General features: G+C 39.0%; 1 protein-coding gene across 7 annotated transcripts in view; it reads right to left on the reverse strand.

Annotated features, from left to right (window-relative positions):
* The window catches only part of MCF2L2 (MCF.2 cell line derived transforming sequence-like 2), a 371,113-nt gene that overhangs the window by 171,566 nt on the left and 184,522 nt on the right, over positions 1-15,025 (reverse strand). For all 7 annotated transcript variants that reach the window (XM_089675584.1, XM_089675583.1, XM_089675586.1 and 4 more), the window contains exon 14: positions 944-1,050. In XM_089675584.1, the coding sequence (XP_089531710.1) occupies positions 944-1,050 (107 nt within the window). The remainder of the gene's footprint in view (positions 1-943; positions 1,051-15,025) is intronic.

Here is a 15,025-nt window from a genome sequence, read left to right on the forward strand (position 1 = left end):
TACTGCGATCTCTGTTTTTTTTGTTCAGCCCGTTGGGTTGAACAAAAAAGAAACTGTGTGTGTGTGTGCCAGGCTCAACAGTTCAGATGAGGATAAAGATCTAAAGAAATCATTCCTCAACAAAATCAACATTGTTGTCAAACCAATGGGTTAATTACAAAGTCTGAAAAGTGGATGATTGTACAGATTTGATTGTATGAAATAAAACTTCTGTTTATTCATGAAAAGCGCACAATGAATGCTAAGAAACTGTTTCATTCTGAACAGGGTCTTAATTTACAAATTTTTATCCTGTTAGACAAAGAGGGTTTTGTAAAAATGTGCAAAGTCAAGGATGGATCTACTTCGGGGGACATTCTTTTATTTTTCTTAATAAAGGACTTGTCTCCTGTCTTTTTTCACACTACACTTTTTTTTTTCTTTGTGAATGGATAGCGGTACCATGTACCCCATACTCATTCACATGGGGGGGGTCTGGGATTCCGATAAGCCCCCGCCTGCAGACCCCCACAGTCTAGGGTTGTGGGGAAGAGGCCCTTGTCCCCATCAACATGGGGACAAGGTTTTTTAGGGGGGATACAACAAACAGTTGCAAATTTTGTAGAATACTCGTGGTTATTATGTAACATACAAGCTTAACAACTTTAACATGTATAACCTTAATATAATAAATGTTATAATGACTTATGGGGCGTAAAGGACAGTTGTAGCATTAGGTGCATGCAGTGCATCGTTCACCGTGTGTTTTCTTTCCACCCTTAAAGATTAAGGTATGGAATGAAGATCTTAGACCTTGCTTGTGCTTCAGGCTGCAAGCTTAGACCAGAATGGAAACAAAGGAGTGGAGCAGAAGAGCCGCATGCAGCCCTCAGGGCTGCCAGTTGGACATCAATATTTAAAAACTCTCAGGTTAAGCTTTATGGAACACACAGTATCATTTTACCTTGATTCCACCTTTTACCTTCTTGTTGCTCCTCTTTCTGGCCAGATCAGCTTCAGAAAGAGATTTTGGAGGGGCACAGGGGACATCTGGTGCTCTTCGTGTTGTGGCTGCAAATTAAAATTGTTAGAATCGTTTTTGTTTATAATGAAACATAAAGCACATATGTGTTTTTTTTTTGTTTGTTTTTTTAAATTCCAAAAGCCTTTAATGGTGCTTTAAGGGCAATCTGCAGTAAACAAAGAAAGAGAAAAAGAATCATATGTTTAATTACAAATATTAAAAACAACCACATTAAATTGCAACAAATTTTAAAACTTGTACAAAATCCACATATCACCATGTACTATGTTTAGAAGCTGTAACCATCATTCATCAGCATCCATCATCAGCCAGCTTGGTATCCACTGTAATAGTTGTATATTAATAGTCAGTCCTTTTACTGGGAAGATCTGGACACAGCTTCTAAACATATTATATGGTAATAATGTGGCTTTTGTACAAGTTTTAAAATTTGTCACAAATAAATGTGGCTGGCTTTACCAATTTCTTTGTTTACTGCTGGTTGCCCTTACAGTTCCATTAGAGGCTTTTTAAAAAAAAGAAAAAAAAACTGGATACCATTAAGGATGGTGGCAAACCTACCCCGAATTGAGATGACAAGATATTTGATGTGTTTATTTTGTCATTTTCAGCATTTTTTGCAAATGCAAAACTTTAATCTGGCTAGGACTGCGCTTTGTATGGCCTCCCCAGTTACTAGCCCACACACATAACAAAATTGTACAAAAATATCCGTACAAGGAATGATTGGCTGATTATCTGATCATTAGTATAGTGCTTTCGACAGCCAATTCTGACTTTTCAGACGACAAAAAATGAGGGTGCAAGCTAAAAATATTATCGTACATGAACAAAAGTCCGATTTTTGTTTAATGCGTACAGTAATCATACAGAAACACTCAAATGCACATGATCAGAAGCTTAGAATGACCCTACACTTCCTCTTCTAGTACAGCTACATTTGCCTTTGTCAGACGAGAATTTTCTTAAGTCAATACCGCACCGACTACATCATGATGTGCACTTTTGTGGAAAATCGAATGAACAGTCATCTGACTTTCTCAGTGTGTACTAGTCCTTAGTTTCCAGTTCAGTTTGCCTCTGACTCAGCAAATAGTGCATGCCTAGGTCAAACTGTCATTTAGACTGACTTAGTGATTTTTTGATAAAGCAGGTAATTAGTCAATCTTCCATTTACACATATAGTAAATATATTTTTCAGGTGGCCATTACAAAAAAAAAATCTGCAAAGTTGAGAACTTTACATCTTAAAATATTTGAGCAATTATATGCAGTATACATGCTATTTTTTTTGTACCTGGTAGCATTGTTTTAATATTATCAGAGACTGTTATCTGTATTTTGTCAGTTTTTGTTGTTATATAAGACCATTGCTGTTCATGGAATAAGTTGCTATACACAACATTGTTGTCAAGTTTGGAGAGTATTGTTTTGCATCTGTGGGTAGTCTTGAAGTGTTACAAAACCCAGGACCTTGTACAAAATCTTGTTCATTATATCTGGTCTCCCACAGTACACACAACATGGAAATGTAATTATTTTGGTAAATATAAACTGCTAAAAACCTTTTCTCATCAGCAGTTAGAGCAGTCTTGTGACTTCAGCAGAGCACTGGTTAAAACTTATAGGAGGAGTTTTCTATCTGCTCTGATAGGATGTGAAACCTCTGACCCTCTGTCTGGACAGTGCTGTTTGGCCCTGTGCTGATCACATGCACCCTCCTAAGAAAAAAAAAACCCTCTCTAGTAATACACACCAAACTGAGCATGTGCATGTGACCACGGGTTCATCCTGTATCAGGTGGTCATTTCAACAAGAGGAGGGGCAGAGAAGAAAGGATCAAACAGCCTTTTTACACAATGCGGAGGATTAACCCCTTAGGTTCCGCAGTGAGTATAACAAGCATGCTTTACCGCATATATACACTGATTTTACTGTTGTGAGTTTAGTAACACTTTAAGCCCCATACACATGATAAAAATATTGGATGAATGATCGTCTTTTTTGGGTTTTTTTTGCATGCCCGTCTTCATGATGAAAAGGTTACTAAAGTCACAAAAATACTTGTAGAACAGAATAAAAATTCAGAAGTCATGTGATGTAATGTAATGTAATGTAGGTGTATAGTATTTTCAGATGAAAACTGTGTTGATTAAAGAAATATACTATGATCTGGTATCTTAGAAAATATTTTGTGCTTGTCCCTTCTAATAATTTTGGATGAAAACTGTGTACTAACGATCAGATTATCAAACTATTGCTTCAAAAGTGGTATTTTTTGTACAATTTTCTGATCACGTGTACTAGGCTTAAAAGGACATTTAGTCTTTTTTAGATTTTTTTTTTGTGATAATCAGCTTAGAGTAATTTTTTTAACAATGTTTTTGTATTGCTTTAGACCTTTTTTCTGTTTTTATTTTTTACTTTTTTTTTTTTTAACTGTACATCGAGCAGTCACACCTAATCATCATATGTTTAAAATGCTCTTCCTGTATTTTATTGCTGCACTTAAATATGTATAAGGGAGCACATTTACTGATTTATTTTTCAAGTCTGAACTCCTTTCTTTTTTATGCTTGTTGTTTCAAACAGACTAGTTAGTCTGACTAACTTTGAAACAATTTAATTTATGGCAGTTTCTGTATTTCTACATGTTCCCTTTCAAAGTGTGGTTTGGCAGCCAAAGAATGCCACCATTCGGCGTAAAAAATATTAAAGCAAAACTCCAGTCTCCTGTGTAAAAATAAAGTCAGCAGCTACAAAAACTGTAGCTGCTGACTTTTATTAAACAGCCACTTACCTGTCCCAGGATCTGGTGCAGTAATTGGCCTAGCTGGTTTCATTTTGTGTCCTTTCTCCCTGGCCCCTGCATATTTACTATGGGCACCAGGTGCCAACTTGCGCATGCAAGCACTGCGCACTGTGAATGGTCATGTAGTCTTATGGAACCTGTCACATGTCCCAGAAGACTGCGGGGGGGGGGGACTTCCAATTACCTAGGCAGTCTGGGCGGAAGTGGGAGCGGGTGCCTGTCAATATCCGGTACCCACTCCCCCCCAAAATTTCCATTTTACGAACAGGAGTGGTGGAGGAGGCCTTGAGGTGGAACTTCCCCTTCTGGGTGGAGCTCCGCTTTAAGTCCTCAAAATCTGGGCTAAAATCAGGATATTTCATTAGTACATTCAAGTCAATAGGGAAGGCCAAATGTATGTATGTTTCTTTAAGGGTGCAGTAGGCTTTAAATGGCTACTGATGTTTGGGGTAGCTCTTCCAAACTATCCTAAACACGTTAAAAACATCAGCTAATTTGTCTAATTCTTTGGTTTTCAAACAGGAAAAAAATTGTGGAAAAGTATAAAAAAAATTACCTGACCAAAAAAAGTTTTTTCTCAAAAGTGGTGTTTTTTGTATGATTTTCTGATTGTGCGTAATAGGCTTAAGAGTTTTAAAAAGAACATTTTATAGTCTTTGATTTATTTATTTATTTTTTTTAGATATTCACGTGATTATAATCAGCTTAGAGTAATTTTATTTTAACAATGTTTGTTATTGCTTTAAACCTTTTTTCTGTTTTCTTTTTTCCTTTTTTTTTTACTGTACATCTTTGGTTTTCAAAGGAAAAAAAAATTGTGGAAAAGTATCAAAAAAATTACCTGATCAAAAAAGTTTTCTTTTTACTTCTGAACATAATAGACAAACTGAACAAATATTGAAAAACAAAATCCAAAAACTCACTTTAGCTCACCAGCTAACTTTATTCATTATTAGTTATTTTTTCTGATGCATAAAGCACAAAATAGTGAATTCAGTAAGATGTATACATTACTTTAACTTATTTGCATAAAGATATGTCCTCTGCATACCAAACTGGATTTAGGTAAGTTTGCTGCTCATAGCTCTAAAATCACACAGAAAAGCGTGCAGATTGTCAGGACAATGCAGAACCCCTTTATCTAGGAATGTGTGATATTATAATTGAATGCAAAAACTTTGTTATGAATGTAAATATTGCATAGGTTTTTAATTTATTTTTTTTGCATGAAAGGGATATTTAACTCTACTTTTAATAAATCTGCATTTTATTATGACCGCACGTTGCTCTACTTCCTCACAATTATCTCCAGACAAAAGCTAGTGATATATTTTAAGAAGTGGCAACATGTGTGATAACCTTTTGTGAATGGGCCCCTCCCCCCCAAAAAGAAAAAAAAATTATACTTTTTAATATCCTGTAAGGGAAAAAAAAAAAAAACCTCATGACAGACAGTATCTTCTGCAAAGGTATGAGGTCACACTGCAAACTCAGCTGCGTTTAATATAAACAGTCTAAACTTGTGTAAATATGAGCAGCTGGTTTAATAAAATGCATACTGCTATGTTCAGGAACTGTTTCTATAACATTTATACCATAATTGGCTATAAACATCTTTCTGTTCAGTTTGTCCTTAACTGATATTTACAGTATATCCTCTTCTGTAAAATTCCACCATGCTACTACCAGTCCATGGAGTTAAATCGCTCACTATTGGTAATATTAGGAAGACGCTGGCTAGTGTAAGTCCTTGGTTCTCAACCAAGATATATGTAGTCTAGGGGCACTTCTGAATGGTTGTTGGGGTATTTCTTTATAGTAAAGTTCTAATAGGATATTTAGCATATAATATACATAAACAGATATCTGTGTAGTGTTGTAGTACTGTAAAAATATAAGGGGTTATTTGGAAAGGTAGATACTAAAGTGAGCCATATATGGATCAAAATTAGACTGGTTCAGCAGAGACTAGCCAAATTTTAATCAGTGCATGAGCTAGCTGGATGTACAGAAGTCAATCTATCGATCGACTTCTGTACAATCAGCCTGTTGGGTTCTTCGCGATCCATGCCGATGGCTATAGCCACCAACACTGATCATTATATTCTGCCGGTGGGGAAGAATACAACAGCTCATCGGGAGTAATTCCCCCATCCACATGGAGTGTGTGGATGGGGGGGAATCTGTTCATTTTTTCACTCAATATGTTGGTTGAGCAAAAAAAGAATGAATTGTGTATGGCCAGTCTAACGGATATCGGTAAAAGATGTACTCATATCAAGGGGTAACTGAGATTAACTGACTGCCTACTAATGCTATCATGCACATTTTTCTATGCCATTATCAGCTTTTAAACATACTGGCTCCCAAAGTTACAAACTCTGCCGGTTTCTTTTAATGATGTGCACCATTTGAATACTTTTGCCCTAAATGGCAAAAGCAACAGAAGTCCCTGTAAGGTACAGTGAGTGGGCATTCTGACTTTAGCAGAGTGGTAACATTTCTTAGATGGAAACCAAGTTTGGCTTGACCATACATGACTGTAGCTGTATTAGCACTCTCAACAACACAACTGAGTACTGTTTGTGATACTTTTTTATTTGCACTAACAGTTCCATTTTCAGGACAAGCTTTCAGGATATGCCCTGCTCTTCTAAGGTCACTGTCGCCCTGAAAATCTGTTAGTGCAAATAAAAAAAGTATCAAAGACAATACTGCACTGTATTATTGGATAGCAACTGTAAACCTAAACAGTTCATGAAAAAATCTGGGTAAATGGTTTTTGTAATGGAACCAACCCAGACTGCGCTTGAGTACTACCGTTAGAATACCGCTTCCCCGTCCGAACACCAACAACAGACACCACAGCCGACCATACAAGACTAGACAACACCAGTCTGTCTGAACATGGAACTCTTTATTTTAAACTCAAATTGGCTTTTTATACAATACACACTGAGACTGATCACATGATCAGCTATATACCAAAATATACTTAACACTCTAAGCAGTAAATTACTTAGGTTACCTAGCTGGGTGATCAAAAGGAAAGGGGATTGGGAATTCACACCTAGACAATGGTTTGATGAATTAGGATCTCACTACAGAGCAGACGGTCCGGCTCCCACACTGGCTTAGAGGAGAGCCAGTGTGATCAGCTCTTTCAATTCACATGTCTAGTTCAGAATCAACAACCAGGAATAGTCTTCATGTGGCTGATAAATATTACTGTCCCATCTGAAGTAGTTTCAACCGCATTTTCAGTGTCCATTAGTCACCCTGTGCCCCTAAGAGCCACAGGGTGACTTGCACATAAGAGGGATATGGGGAGCTGAGACAGGGGTCTCTCAAACTCTGCAAAGTAAGCTGGGTTCCATAAGCCCCCCACCCAAAGTGACTCCTGTCACAGGTTTTTTCTGACATTTTTTTGCCCTGTTATTCACATTAATACAAAATTAACAAATGTTCCACAAATACTGCATTAATGAGCAACAGAAAAAGTGTCATTATTTTGTCAACCTTTAGTACAGTTGTCCTTTTATTAGCTCACCACCTGAGTACCACCTGCCTGATAAAATATATACCTTTCTTCTGGTTCTAGTGATCTTCACTGTGCAGCCCTGCTTGCAGAGGCTTTACCAGGCCCTTTTCTTACTGTTTATATACAACATGGCCCTATTCATTGCTAAGGGTGAGCTGTGCTACCAAATTTAAGCCTAAGTTCACCTTTGAAAAAGATAATGCATGCACAATTATTGCTGGCAAAAATGTGCATGTATAATTTTCTTTCACAGAAGCCTGCAAAGCACTGCATCTATGAGCAGTGGGTCACGATGCAATGGCAGGCTCCTACAGACTGTTCCTTCAGCTCACTGTGAGTACCAAGATCTGCTGTGGTGGAAGATGGGACTTGTAGGTCATTCAACTGCTGATATCTGTTAATGAATGATGCAGCTGTGTGGGCGAAGCCTCACAAAAGCCATGCAGATTTCAAAAGTGACAGGGGCTACTGGGGAGGAGAACTCCTGAAACTGTCCTCAGCACAACCCCAGCAAGCTAGTTCATTGTAAACTATGTGCAATTACCTTAAATTGCATATTTTCTGTTCCCCCAAGTTTCCCCCTTAGATGTTCCCCAGAAGGTGATATTTTGCTGGTCACCAACATCTCTTTTTCAATAAATGTTTATTAGAAAGATTTAAATTGGACACAGGTGGAAAAAAACCCATCACGGTTCAAAAACAGACATCATGGAGGTTTATTTACTAAAGCTGGAGAGTGCAAAATCAGGCTCACTTCTGGATAGAAGCTTCCAGGTTTTATTGCCAAAGCTTAATTGAACAAGCTGATTGGTTCCTGTGCAGAAGTGAGCCTGATTTTGCACTTTCCAGCTTTAGTAAATAAACCCCCTTGAGTCCAAAACATATCAAACTTACAACTGCACATTTGTACAAATTATATATAAATTGTATCAACCCCCATACTTGGGCTTCACAGTAATATGTCAGTTACCACCATCTCTGTGATGGCTGAAGAAGTCAAGTAATTCCACGCCTGGGCACTGCTCAAATTGTGTATAACCTCATTTAAGGAGTGGTCTCAAGACTTGCAGAGGCAAAGTCAACCCTGTATTTGCCTAGAGCGGCAGATGATTCACACTGCTGCAGATTCTCCAAGTGCACTCCTAAATACAACCTTTGCACTGTCATCTAAGATAGAGCCGGGCTTCAGCCAACAGCCATGCTGACATCAGGGAAGGGGAACCCGAGCACCTCCATACACACAGGTGTAAGAATCCTCAAACACACCCAGAGGTGTCCGATGCTGGTATAAATAAGTAGTAAGAGTAATTTGCTGTACAAGATGAAATGTACTGACACATCAAGAGTAGCACTAGTAAGGCCCCGTTATGGGCGCTTGTACACTGATGCTTTTTTACGTTGCTAAAAATGCAAGAATGCAAAAAAACATTCCTTTTAAATCCTATAGTATCCTATCCTCACACCACTGCACTGTGGGTGCAGTACAATTTGAGTCCTGCATGCTGCATCTTTGGTGTAAAGTGCAAAATCTTGTAAGCTGCTACACAAAACCAGTGATGCAAAATGATGTTTATGAAATGATCATTATAAAATTGTGAATCGCTCACACTATTCACACTCCCATACAAAATGTGTTCTATAACATAAATATCAATCAGGTGCCACACTTCACCTATAATTTAAGCCAAAACAACCAACATAAACGTCTCTTAATAATTGTCCACAAATTAATACTCTATATGGTTTTATGTCTTCACAGATATTTTAAAAACCACACCAAAAATGCAGGTTCCCTTTTGAAATGAATGGAAAACACAGCAAAAACCACATAGGCATAGTGAAAAAGTTCACATACTTGGGAGTGCTAATCTCACATAATGTCACAGATTTTGTTGCACTTCATTTAATGCCGGTACTACACAATGTTAAGACAAAACTCAAACCATGGGAGAATCTGCCATTATCTCTATTGGGCCAGATTAACCTGATTAAAATGAACATTCTTTCCAAATGTAACTACCTGGTCTGAAACTCTGATGATGTCCTCCTATTCACTATTTGATGCCTGATATACACCTACCTCTTGTGAGTTTTTATACTTGTGTGCAATAAACTATGACCTTCTTACTACACTTAGGCTGGCGCACCTCTCTCTCCTCTATTTTCTCTGTTCTGAAACTCCCCCACTGGATTCCCAAAATGTTCTTTACCCAGCTGAAACAATTGTCCTCCTTTTTATAGGGTCCCCATCCCCCTAGCCATAAAGTGACTACTTTCATGAGAAACACCCTGTAGGGGGAACTTGCACTGCGTGACTGTCACAAGTTAGTAACGGCTCAGTGGTGGTTGCACCCGGACACCTCCAATCCTGCTATGGTTTTTTGAGGCAGCTGTCCTACATTCCTTGCTCCAATCTCTACTACTTTGAGGCCCCAGAGCTCCACACCCCCTGATTCCATCCATGATCACTATCCTTAGGGCTTGGAGGGTTGGTATAAGTTATGAAAAGCAGCCCCAGGACCTAATCTCTCCAAATACCCAACTATAGATCAGTCCCACCCTGCCACACTTTTCACTCTCAGATCCTCATGCCTGGATCAAATAAAAGAAAACTATATCACAAATTGTAGAAAATCTCTACATACTTTCTTCCTCCCATATCTGCATAAAATACAATGTTATGGCCTCCTACTACTTTAGATACTTGCAATTTCCGCAAAATGAAGTTGTAATTGCACGTTCTGATCTTGAACACCTACTCAAGTCTGGATGCTTTGCTAAAACTACCTTCTCATTATATAACCATCTTCTATAAAAGCAGTGTGAACAGTAAGCTTTGAAAAAGCATTTGCAGAGCTTTCAGCAAGCTTTGTTGAAGCTTGTGAAGTACAATTAACTCCAGTTTGTAAATGTTGAACACCTGCCTTCAGCAGGCTTTAAACAAGCTTCAATAAGTACTGATACCTGCTAGCAGCTTGTTTAGAATGGCAATCAGCACAAACATTAGGATCTGTGTTCAACATTTACAAACTGGAGCTGAGTCGTACTTTAAAAGCTTCAACAAAACTTACTGAAAGCTCTGCAATTGCTTTGTCAAAGCTTGCTGTTCACACTGCTCTTATAAAAGCCGAAGCCCATGTGAAACTGGCCTTACTGTTTAAATGTCTATGTAGTGAGATAGTTGTTAGCAGCTTCTGTGGCCTCAGGTCCTCAAATATGAAAAAAAAAAATGCAATAGACTTCCTAGGGTGCCTACGCTGACAAGTGCTATAGATTGTTGGTGTAACACATGTGAAAATTATTTGCTGATCAAATATGTAAAGATTACCATACAGGATGCTAGAATTGTCCTAATAGCGAATAGCAAAACAAACCTGTGACCAGCAAGAAAAATGAACTTTGGTGATAGGTGTGGATCTTAACAGCCTTCTCAAGAATAGAACAAACTGACAAGCAGTACAAAGCTAAGAATGTTCATAGTGTTTGCAAATATCCATGTGTTGGATGATGGACAAACACACTGTGCCTGGGAACAGACTTTTATGCAAGTTTATACAGTATAAAAGGTTTCTCAAATGTGGGAAAAGTAATTAACAAGTTAGGCTGACCGCACATAAATCATTTTTTTTTTTTTTTTTTACAACAAACAGATTTCCTTATCCACACAAATGGGAGGAATCCTCCCCGCTGTGCTTTTGTATTCTGAATGAGGGGACTCCTCCACTGTCAGAATAAAATTATCAACATTGCAACTGCTGATCGAATAAAAGTTATCCAATAGTCCGGTTCGAGAGACCCTGATCATTGGGTGAACGTCTGTCAAGCTGGAATGGCAGAAGATGATTCTGATGAACCAGTCACATTTTGATCCATCTATGGCAAGCCTAACATGGTGTAATACCTATGAAATGTGTTGGCCTTGAACCCTTTGTTTTATGGGTAATTGTTACAATAATGCATCCTTGCCCAGATGCCAGAAGCATGAGACATTGAAGTCATTTCTCTAGGCTAAAGGAACAGAGTCACAAAACATTAGACTGCTTAAAGCAGATAAGAAGTGTTTGTGGGATATAATGTGTTTGTGGCATCTAGAAATATTATATTAGACTGATTAAATTAGATAAGAACTTGTTTGTGCAATTAAAGATGTCTACTTGTTTGAGAAGTTAGAAATCTTTAAGTTTAGGGTACATAAGAAGCTGATCTGAAGCAAAAGTGTGACATTCTTAGATAAACGTCGTTTGTTCAGTGTAGTAGCTGGCATGATCCACATGGAACCTTTCTGCTAGCTCCTCCTAGAGTGGGTGTGGCGACCGCTCAAATTTGGGAAAGCAGCCAGAAAAAGGGTTTAAAACCAGAATCTTGTGCGTGATCAATTGAGAGCAGCCTTCCTATGTGGAAGAGGATGCTCTGACTCTTGCCAAGGCTATATCGTCGATTGGTCGCGTTTTTCGGCTTCCCCACGACCCCCTGTGCATTATGGTTCCAATAGGGTCTGTTCCTTCCCGTCTTCCCATAGCTTTGGTAATTTATTAATTCTATGCTGTGACGCTGTCAAAAGATGTGTTTATTTCATGCAGTAATGCTCACATTATTATTGGTGTGTTTATTATGTAGATTGTGATGACTATAAGATATATCCTCCTGTGTGTCGTGTGATAATAAAAGTGGAGGTTTTGACAGTGCAAGAATAGTGCAGTTGGATTCTGTTATTTCTTGGAGTGCCGTGTGAATGCTATGATGTTCCAGGGCAGGTGTTCATTCGGTAATGGGTCTTTCACATACTTAGAATAATTAATGGTGTAAATGCTGGTTAAACGTACCTGTGTGTGAGTACCTGTGTATTACATGTATATGACTTGCTTTTAGTTATTGCATCCAGCATTGCATTACACATGGGCATTATGAACTCTAAAAAGTACAGAAGTACCTCACGTACTACATACTTTATGTTGAGCTAATCATTTAAACACAAATACAGAGGAAGCCAATCTAGATCACAATAGATATATTTTATAGTATTTTACTTTTGTAAATAACTGACTGAGGTTTTTGATGGCCCTGGCTGTTGGGAGTCAGGCAGAAGGGCTAGCGGGCAAAGGTTCAAGTTTGTTTTTACTATTACATATAGACCATTGCATATTGGCTGTTGCATATTGGCCACTGTACCATTACGTATTGACCATTATTAACCAAAGTTTTGTAAAAATTCTAAGTTGCTGTACCCAATAATTCATATAATTACATCTGATAATTAAAGAAACTGAATTTTCCTTGAGGCAAGACAATAGGTTTTCAGAGTAGAAAGTCTGGTATACATAGATAAGGAGTGAGACATTAACATGACAAATTGCAAAGTTTTGTGGTTTAACTATAAGCTATATGAAAAATAAACTGCAGAGTCAATTTTAAAGCATGTACAAGGATATTTACTTTTCTTTTTTGAATTGCAATATAGACATTTTTTTTGCCATGAAATTGAGAACAACTTTTTCTGCAAGGTGAACATCCCAAAGTGGATTCCAGGAGGAATGTACTCTGTATTTTTTTTTACATTCTAAGAAGGATTTGCCCCATCAGTGGAGCACCACATACACTATATTGCCAAATGTATTGGAACACCCCTCCAAATCATTGGATTCAGGTGTTCCAATCACCTCCATGGTCAAAATTGTATAAAATCAAGTACCTAGGCATGCAAACTGCTTGCCTCATTTGTGAAAAAATGGGTCGCTCTCAGGAGCTCAGTGAATTCAAGCTTGCCACCTGTGCAATAAGTCTATCCATGAAATTTCCTTGCTAATAAATATTCCACGGTTAACTGTTCCAACAAATTGGAAGCAACAAGGAACAACAGCAGCTCAGCCACCAAGTGGTAGGCCACGTAAAATGATAAAATGACAGCGCAGGGCCAACTCATGCTGAAGTGCACAGTGCGCAGAAGTTGCCAACGGTCTGCAGAATCAGTAGCTAAAGACTTCCAAAGAACTCCATACTGTGGCCTTCAGATTAGCACAACAAGAGTGTGTACAGAGCTTCATAGAATGGGTTTCCATGGCCGAGCAGCTGCATCCAAGCTTTACATCACCAAGTGCAATGCAAAGCATTGGATGCAGTGGTGTAAAGCACATTGTCACTGGACTCTAGAGCAGTGGAGATGTGTTCTCTGGAGTGATGATTCGCGCTTCTCTGTCTGGCAATCTGATGGACATTGCTGGGTTTGGCGGTTGCCAGGAGAACGGTACTTGCCTGACTGCATTGTGCCAAGTGTAAATTTTGGTGGAGGGGGAATTATGGTGTGGGGTTGTTTTTCAGGGGTTGTGCTTGGCCCCTTAGTTCCAGTAAAGGGAACTCTTAAGCTGTTAGCATACCAAGACATTTTGAATTTCATGCTCCCAAATTTGTGGGAACAGTTTGGGGATGACCCCTTCCTGTTCCAACATGACTGCGCACCAAAGCAAGGTCCATAAAGACATGATGAAAGTTTGGGGTTGAGGAACTTGACTGGCCTGCACAGAGTCCTGACCTCAACCCGATAGAACACCTTTTGGATGAATTAGAGCAGAGACTGCAAGCAAGGCCTTCCCGTCTGACATCACAAATGCGCTTCTGTAAGAATGGTCAAACATTCCCATAGACACACTCCTAAACCTTGTAGACAGCCTTCCCAAGAGTTGGAGCTGTTATAGCTGCAAAGGGTGGGCCAACTCAATATTGAACCCTACAGACTGGGATGCCATTAAAGTTCATGTGTGTGTAAAGGCAGGCGTCCCAATACTTTTGGTAACATAGTGTAAACTGGGAGAGCCCCTGGTGGCAAGCTTAACTTCTTGCCGACCAGCCACTGTAGAAATACGGTTGCAGGTCGGCACGGCTGGGCAAAACCATGTTTTAAAACGTGCTTTTGCAAAACAGGTAGGGGGCGCACGCGAGGTGCGCCTCTGCCCTACCTGCACCACCGATCCCGGCCGCAGGTGTCAGTCGCCAGGTCATGGCCAGTCATTACCGGCCGTGTCCCGACGATTAGCAGCAATCACTGACAGAGAGCAGGGCTGCAGTAGCTCTGCTTTCTGTCAGTTCCCTGACAGCTCCTGACACGCTGATCCGGAGAGAAGAGTTTATCTCTTCCAATCAGCGTGTCCCTGTGTAGTACAGACCCCCACCCCCTAGTAAAACACTCCCCTCACACAGTTAACCCTTTCAGTGAATAAAAAAGGTAACCCCTTCCTCCCCAGTTTCATTAGTACAGTGTCAGTGTTTTTTTTTGTTTTTTTTTGCACTGATCACTGTATTGGTGTCACTGGGGATGTCAGTGACCCCAAGTCAGTTCCCCCAATTTATGACAAAATTTGATTTCGAATTTTTTTTTACTGGACATGTTTTATAGCAAAACGTCCAAAATATTGTTTTTTTTCTCAAAATTGTCAGCCTTTTTTTTTTTTTTATAGCGCAAAAAATAAAAAACGCACAGGCGATCAAATACCACCGAAAGAGAAAGCTCTATTTGTGAAAAAAATTTCTTTTATGTACCGCACTGCATGACCGCACAATTGTCCGTTAAACTAGCGCAGCGCTGTATAGCAAAAAAAATGGCATAAATTGCAGTATCTATACCATAGTTTGTAGACGCTATAACTTTCACACAAAC

This window comes from Staurois parvus, unplaced genomic scaffold (genome assembly GCF_062004578.1).
Source record: "Staurois parvus isolate SC_StPar_1 unplaced genomic scaffold, SC_StPar_1.0 ptg000155l, whole genome shotgun sequence".
Classification (NCBI taxonomy): Eukaryota; Metazoa; Chordata; class Amphibia; order Anura; family Ranidae; genus Staurois; species Staurois parvus.